This window comes from Gnatocerus cornutus, chromosome 2, assembly GCF_029298725.1.
Source record: "Gnatocerus cornutus isolate USDA-ARS CGAHR chromosome 2, icGnaCorn1.1, whole genome shotgun sequence".
NCBI classification, from domain to species: Eukaryota; Metazoa; Arthropoda; class Insecta; order Coleoptera; family Tenebrionidae; genus Gnatocerus; species Gnatocerus cornutus.
The window spans coordinates 21,761,996-21,769,249 of record NC_142234.1 but is presented as its reverse complement, the minus strand read 5'-3'; the positions used below and the strand labels follow the sequence as shown (position 1 = coordinate 21,769,249).

Genomic DNA, 7,254 nt, shown 5'->3' with positions numbered 1-7,254 from the left:
TTTTAAAATCGACGAAATAAAATGCGGGGTTACACTTTCGGGGGGAATTAAGACACCAAAGAGCGAACAGCGTCGATTAAATCATTTTCTGTTGGTAAAACGTGGACCAACAACGAAACATTGCTTAACTTATCGCCTGTACCTGTTGGTAACTTTCGTTACTTCACGTTGGTAGTTCTCAGCACCCGTCATTTCTAAAATCGGAAAATCGCCACAATAAAATGCAGACATACAATTTCGCGACAAATTAACGAGTTTAAAAGACAATACGATCGATTAAATTAGTAAACACGCACTTTTGCGTAGTTGTGGAGTGTCCGCGCTGGTAACTTTCGCCGCATGAGGTTGGTGGTTGGTGCCGCTGCGCGGCTAACTTCGCAGCGTGTCCTGGTAACTGTCAGTGTCAAGTGTTGCTGCATGCCTTTGTATTTAGTTCTATGTACTGGCTCGGTTCCAGAGAGACTTCCAATTGTGCAGAATACATTTATGTGCTTGTAAAGTGTTTGTTGCCTCGCGTGAAAATGGCAGGAGCAAGTGAGCGCCACATTTACAACAATAACGACACCAGCAGTGACACGGAAGACTACACAGATGACCGTCGTCGCAGAGTGTATAAAAACCGTTTAAGGTATAATTGCCAAGGCGAAGTGATAAACAAATCGAGAAAATCGAGCAGAGTAGCGAGTGAAAGTCGGTTCTCATAGGAGCCATTGTCTTGTCTCTGACAATAACATTTTGCGCAACAGTTATATTTAGCTGTTGGGTGTTGTTGAGGTGTAGCGGCAGTTCTCTGCTTGATTTTGTCGTGTTTTAAGCTGATGATTAACGATAGTATTGCTTTGCGTAGTTATGGATCGTGTTCGAAGCCGAAACCGTGCCTTGTGCAACGTTCAGCGTCCCTATCGGACCCCCGGTGCCACTCTGTAGCTACGCCTAAGCAATGTCACAATACACCTCGCAATAGGCAAGAGCCCCCATCTCTAGCGACCACCACTAACTCGTTTTCTTGCAGAAGCCGCAACGTCCTCCCTCCTGCCAAGAACCAAGGCGCCGCCTCCAACACCGCCGCCAACATCAGCGATGACCGAGTCACGCTGGTGGTAGACAACACCAGGTTTGTAGTTGACCCGGCGCTTTTCACGGCGCATCCAAACACCATGCTAGGGAGGATGTTCAGTTCTAACTTGGAATTCACACAGTCCAATGAAAGGGGTGAGTTTGAGGTGGCTGACGGAATCCCGGCGACTATCTTTAGGGCGATTTTGGAGTTCTACAAGGGAGGGTTGATCAAGTGCCCGCCGGCCGTCTCCGTGCAGGAGCTGAGGGAGGCGTGCGATTATCTTCTGGTGCCTTTTGATGCCAACACTGTTCGGTGCCAAAATTTAAGTAAGTTAATGAGTGTTTTGCAAGGACGAGTTGGCGCTATTGCAAGACAAACAATGGTGTGAGTGTGATGTGATGTTAATTGCCTCATTACTTAGCAATTGCACTTGCAGTTTGCCCAGGGGTTAATACTTCTCAAAAATGACTTTCCCTGATTTTCTCACTGATTTCCTTTGGGTTTCGTCAAATTTCCCCTTATTTCCTTTTGATTTCGTCTAACTTCCCCTGATTTCTTTGTGATTTCGTCCAATTTCTCTTGATTTCGTCTAACTTCCCCTGATTTCCTTTTGATTTTGTCTAACTTCCCCTTATTTCCTTTTGATTTCGTCTAACTTCCCCTGATTTCTTTGTGATTTCGTCCAACTTCTTTTGATTTCCTTGTTATTTCATAAAACTTCCGCTGAATTCCTTGTTATTTCGTAAAACTTCCCCTGAATACCTTGCGATTTCGTCCAAACTCTACTTATTTTTTTGTAATTTCGTTGAATATTTCCCCTTATTTTTTTGTGATGTCGTCCAATTTCCCCCCTATTACCTTGTAATTTCATAAAACTTCCGCTGAATTCCTTGTGTTTTTGTCCAAACCCCCCTTATTTCTTTGTGATTTTGTCCAATTTCCCCTTATCACCATGTTATTTCATAAAACTTCCTCTTATTTCCTTGTGTTTCCGTCCAAATTCCCCTGATTTCTTTGTGATTTTGTCCAACTTCTCTTGATTTCCTTTTAATTTCGTCTAACTTCCCCTGATTTCTTTGTGTTTTCGTCCAACTTCATTTGATTTCCTTGTTATTTCATAAAACTTCCGCTAAATTCCTTGTTATTTTGTAAAACTTCCCTTGAATTCCTTGTGATTTCGTCCAAACTCTACTTATTTTTTTGTAATTTCGTCCAACTTCCCCTTATTTTTTAGTGATGTCGTCCAATTTCCCCCCTATTACCTTGTAATTTCATAAAACTTCCGCTGAATTCCTTGTGTTTTTGTCTAAACCCCCCTTATTTCTTTGTGATTTTGTCCAATTTCCCCTTATCACCATGTTATTTCATAAAACTTCCTCTTATTTCCTTGTGTTTCCGTCCAAATTCCCCTGATTTCTTTGTGATTTCGTCCAACTTCCCTTAATTTCTTCTAACTTTCCCTGATTTCCTTTTGATTTCGTCTAACTTCCCCTGATTTCTTTGTGATTTCGTCCAACTTCTCATAATTTCCTTTTAATTTCTTCTAACTTACCCTGATTTCCTATTGATTTCGTCTAACTTCCCCTGATTTCTTTGTGATTTCGTCCAACTTCTCTTGATTTCGTTTTAATTTCGTCTAACTTCCCCTGATTTTCTTTTGATTTCGTCTAACTTCCCCTGATTTCTTTGTGATTTCGTCCAACTTCTTTTGATTTCCTTGTTATTTCATAAAACTTCCGCTGAATTCCTTGTGTTTTTGTCCAAACCCCCGTTATTTCTTTGTGATTTTGTCCAATTTCCCCTCATCACCATGTTATTTTATAAAACTTCCTCTTATTTCCTTGTGTTTCCGTCCAAATTCCCCTGATTTCTTTGTGATTTTGTCCAACTTCTCTTGATTTCCTTTTAATTTCGTCTAACTTCCCCTGATTTCTTTGTGATTTCGTCCAACTTCTTTTGATCTCCTTGTTATTTCATAAAACTTCCGCTGAATTCCTTGTTATTTCGTAAAACTTCCCTTGAATTCCTTGTGATTTCGTCCACCTCCCCCTTATTTCCTTGTTATTGCGTAAAACTTCCCCTGAATTCCTTGTGATTTCGTCCAAACTCTACTTATTTTTTTTGTAATTTCGTCTAATTTCCCCTTATTTTTTTGTGATGTCGTCCAATTTCCCCCCTATTACCTTGTAATTTCATAAAACTTCCGCTGAATTCCTTGTGTTTTTGTCCAAACCCCCGTTATTTCTTTGTGATTTTGTCCAATTTCCCCTTATCACCATGTTATTTCATAAAACTTCCTCTTATTTCCTTGTATTTCCGTCCAAATTCCCCTGATTTCTTTGTGATTTCGTCCAACTTCTCTTAATTTCTTCTTTCCCTGATTTCCTTTTGATTTCGTCTAACTTCTCCTGATTTCTTAGTGATTTCGTCCAACTTCCCCTGATTTTTCTTTTGATTTCATCTAACTTTCCCTGATTTCTTTGTGATTTCGTCCAACTTCTCTTAATTTTCTTTTAATTTCTTCTAATTTACCCTGATTTCCTTTTGATTTTGTCTAACTTCCCCTGATTTTTCTTTTGATTTCGTCAAACTTCCCCTGATTTCTTTGTGATTTCGTCCAACGTCTCCTGATTTTTCTTTTGATTTCGCTTAACTTCCCCTGATTTCTTTGTGATTTTGTCCAACTTCTTTTGATTTCCTTTTAATTTCCCCTGATTTCTTTGTGATTTCGTGCAATTTCTCTTCATTTCCTTGTTATTTCATAAAACTTCCGCTGAATTGAATTGATCCAGGGGTTAAAACTTCTCAAAGATGGCCTACACTTGACTTCCCCGGATTTCCTTGTGATTTCGTCCAATTTCCCCTTATTTCCTTGTTATTTCATAAAACTTCCGCTGAATTCCTTGTTATTTCGTAAAACTTCCGTTGAATTCCCTGTGAATTCGCCCCAACTCTACTTATTTTTTTGTAATTTCGTCTAGTTTTCGACCAACTTCCCCTTATTTCTTTGTGATTTCGTCCAATTTCCCCCTTATTATCTTGTTATTACATAAAACTTCCGCTGAATTTCTTATGTTTTTGTCCAAATTCCCCTTATTTCTTTGTGATTTCGTCTAAGTTCCCCTTATCACCATGTTATTTCATAAAACTTCCCTTTATTTCCTTGTGTCTCCGTCCAAATTCCCCTGATTTCCTTTTGATTTCGTCTTACTTCCCCTGATTTCTTTGTGATTTCGTCGCAACTTCCCCTGATTTCCTTTTAATTTCGTCTAACTTTCCCTGATTTCCTTGTAATGGCCTCTGATTTATCTATTGATTTCCCCTGATCTCCCAATGATATCCATTGATTTTCTATTTTTCGAACGATTTCCCCTGACCTGACCTATTTCCCAGGGAGGTTAACCCCTCGAAGTTTGCTAATAAGTAATGAGGGATAAACTGAAGCATGCAATAGTCGCATTCCTGTCTTTAAAATTGCACGACGAGACGAATCCCCACAAGTTCTCTCTTTTGTTCCAGGGGGCTTGCTCCACGAGCTGTCAAACGAGGGGGCCCGCTGCCAATTCGAAGTTTTCCTCGAGGACCTCATCCTCCCCTTGATGGTGAACTCGGCCCAGCGAGGCGACCGCGAATGCCATATCGTCGTCCTTTTGGACGACGACACCGTGGACTGGGACGACCAGTACCCGCCTCAAATGGGCGAGGAGTACAGCCAAACCGTCAACAGCACCGCCATGTACCGCTTCTTCAAGTACATAGAGAACAGAGACGTGGCCAAGCAGGTGCTGAAGGACCGAGGCCTGAAGAAAATCCGTCTGGGGATAGAAGGTGGGTGAACAAACAAGCGGTGACCCCCCATTTAACTGTCTTGATTTAGGGTACCCCACCTACAAGGAGAAGGTGAAGAAGCGCCCCGGCGGCCGCGCCGAAGTGATCTACAATTACGTCCAGCGGCCCTTCATCCACATGTCGTGGGAGAAGGAGGAAGCCAAAAGCCGCCACGTGGACTTCCAGTGTGTGAAGTCCAAGAGCGTGACGAATTTGGCGGAGGCGACGGCCGATCCGACTTTGGAGTTGGATGGGAGGGGGAATCCCATCGTGGCGGCGACTATAGCGGATCCGCCGCCGCTGCTTCCGCTGGATTTGCCGGCTATGGGGGGCGATAACGATGAGGGGGCTGGGGGGGACGTGGATGGCGGCGCCCATGCGCTCCCAGAAGAGAATTGAATATGACTGACTTTGTTGTCAATGTACTTTGTTTTGAAAACTGCCACTGCTATTTTTTTGGGCACATAATACCAATTTGATATTCAATGTATTTACTGGTCTAAATGTGAACTTTGGGTTACAATATTGCACTTAATTCAGTGTCTCTTGAAACAACAACCGAGAAGTTAGTCCTGGCTGTGCCCTGCTCATCAGGAAACTGAGTTTTTACAACACATTCCTCTGATTTTAAATGTCCAAATTTTGCAAACCCTTGAGACTGAAATTTGTACATCGTTTTATTTGCTCATTTTTTTATTTATTTGTACATATTGTATTTTATTTGTGAATAATCTGGTAGTTATGCTTGCTGATAATATGAATGTAGCTTAAGAATTTTATACCTGTTGTTTTTAAGAAACGCAAATAAATGGACTTTCATTGTACAAACCGAGTTAACTCTTAACATCGTTGTTAGTCAGCGGTTCCTGCAGACGGAAGCAATCGCTCACGATCTTCCACTTGTCCCCTTGGGCGGTAATTATAAAATTCTGCTGAAACGACTTTGGAACTCTGTCTTGGTACCTCACATTCCCACTAACTTGAATTAGAAACGTGAGCTGCCCATGTACGGCTGAATCCAACACTGGTTGGGCGTCCATGGTGTTGATCATGTGGTCTGAAGTCGGCAAATCTATGAAAAATTTCTGGATGCGTTCATTGCCGTTGATTCCGTTGCCGTTCCAAGTCAGCAAACCCGAGTCTAGGTACAATTTCGACATCAACTAAAACGGAAAATTAGCGATTTGGGCCTTCGGCGGCTTATAATTACATGGCGACGTTTGTCTGAGGTCTCATAGTAAAGTTTCGTGAACTCTTCAGCGACTCTGCACGCTTGGTCTATTTTACTCTTGACGATCTAAGAAGGCAAGTGAATTCGGGGAAATTGTTTAGATTTGTTTATTACCTGTGTCATCGTGGTTAAGTTTTTGAACAATATTTGAGGTTAGCCGAGTTTGACGGATGGAGATAAACAAAACAACTTAAGTGGTGGTAGTAGGCCAAAATACCGGTGGCGCTGGCTACCGAAAAATACTTTTGGTGGTGCGCATGTTCTTGGATTTTGACCAACTTTTCTCTTTTCACGTCTAATTTGCCAATGCGATGAACTGAATTTGATCGGAGTTTGTACGAAATCCTATGGAAGTATTTAAAGTTTGAACATTTAGAGAAAATTTGACTACAGCGCCATCTATGAACTAAACGCTTTTTCTTCAATTTTGTGGTTTGACAGAGGTCACTTGATCGGACAACTGTGCTCCGTTTCAAATTTATAAAAAAAAACTATAGTTACAGTTAAAACAACTATAATCAACAGTTTTCTGCATTATTACGTTCATGTTGAGTTTAAACTTCACTCTTAGATGCCGCCACCAGCTGCTAAATTGTGTTAAATTCAAATCAAATACTGAAAAATTGTCTTAATATTCCATCCATTAGTAGTTAGTATCTTACTGATTTCGTGTAAATTTTTTACGTAATTTGCACTTCTTCAGGATTAAAAAAGTTCGAAAGAATGTCAAGAAAAAATCGAAAAATATAAAAAAATAGGCTAAAAAAACCAAAGAATGCAAGTCATCAAAGCCAAATCAATTAAATGTCAGAATCTGGAAAGAATCAGAAGAGAATGGCAAGAATTTCAGAACCGAGCTTTCGAAAGTTGTCTGTCTAAACTTTTCAGCTTATTTTGACAAGCTCAAGTAGTTTCGTTATCTCGAAATTTTCATTTTTAATGGTCATTAAACATCATTTTATCTAAGCCCATCTCCACAACCTATTTAAAAAAATAATTTATTAATATCACAACCCAAGTCTTTCTAAGCTGTCAAGTCTAATGATTAATTTTACAGTTTGTTAAGCCATTCCGACCATTACCATTCGGCCCTGCGTGCATTTTACGTAATAATTTAACTCTGAAATTAACGTTC

At 40.5% G+C, this 7,254-nt stretch overlaps 2 protein-coding genes across 4 annotated transcripts; one reads left to right on the top strand and one right to left on the bottom strand.

The window, feature by feature from the left end:
* Nucleotides 1-362: 362 nt before the first annotated feature.
* On the top strand, nucleotides 363-5,716 carry mri (BTB/POZ domain-containing protein mrityu). Of its 3 annotated transcripts, XM_088031283.1 has the most exons (5): nucleotides 363-628; nucleotides 848-964; nucleotides 1,013-1,386; nucleotides 4,580-4,888; nucleotides 4,938-5,716. In XM_088031283.1, exons 1-5 carry the CDS (start codon nucleotides 438-440, stop codon nucleotides 5,285-5,287), a joined length of 1,341 nt encoding a protein of 446 aa, XP_087887409.1. In that variant the 5' UTR covers nucleotides 363-437; the 3' UTR covers nucleotides 5,288-5,716. The 3 variants fall into 3 exon arrangements, with proteins under 3 accessions (XP_087887409.1, XP_087887410.1, XP_087887408.1); XM_088031284.1 differs by lacking the exon at nucleotides 848-964; XM_088031282.1 differs by having other exon boundaries at nucleotides 848-1,386.
* On the bottom strand, nucleotides 5,548-6,362 carry Nxt1 (NTF2-related export protein 1). The gene is made up of 3 exons (XM_088031285.1): nucleotides 6,234-6,362; nucleotides 6,099-6,185; nucleotides 5,548-6,051 (listed from the first exon to the last, which is right to left on the bottom strand). The coding sequence occupies exons 1-3, from the start codon at nucleotides 6,240-6,242 to the stop codon at nucleotides 5,722-5,724; spliced, it is 426 nt and encodes a 141-aa protein (XP_087887411.1). The 5' UTR covers nucleotides 6,243-6,362; the 3' UTR covers nucleotides 5,548-5,721.
* Nucleotides 6,363-7,254: the final 892 nt, after the last annotated feature.

What these genes read in the sequence shown, in the direction of transcription:
- Nxt1 (XM_088031285.1), bottom strand. An exon ending in CCTCAGACAAACGTCGCCAT is followed by an intron (nt 6,052 to 6,098) that starts GTAATTATAAGC and finishes TTTCCGTTTTAG; the next exon opens with TTGATGTCGAAATTGTACCT.
- mri (XM_088031282.1), top strand. Translation starts at nt 438, where the DNA reads ATGTACTGGCTCGGTTCCAGAGAGACTTCCAATTGTGCAGAATACATT. An exon ending in GTGTATAAAAACCGTTTAAG is followed by an intron (nt 629 to 847) that starts GTATAATTGCCA and finishes TGCTTTGCGTAG; the next exon opens with TTATGGATCGTGTTCGAAGC. An exon ending in TGTTCGGTGCCAAAATTTAA is followed by an intron (nt 1,387 to 4,579) that starts GTAAGTTAATGA and finishes CTTTTGTTCCAG; the next exon opens with GGGGCTTGCTCCACGAGCTG.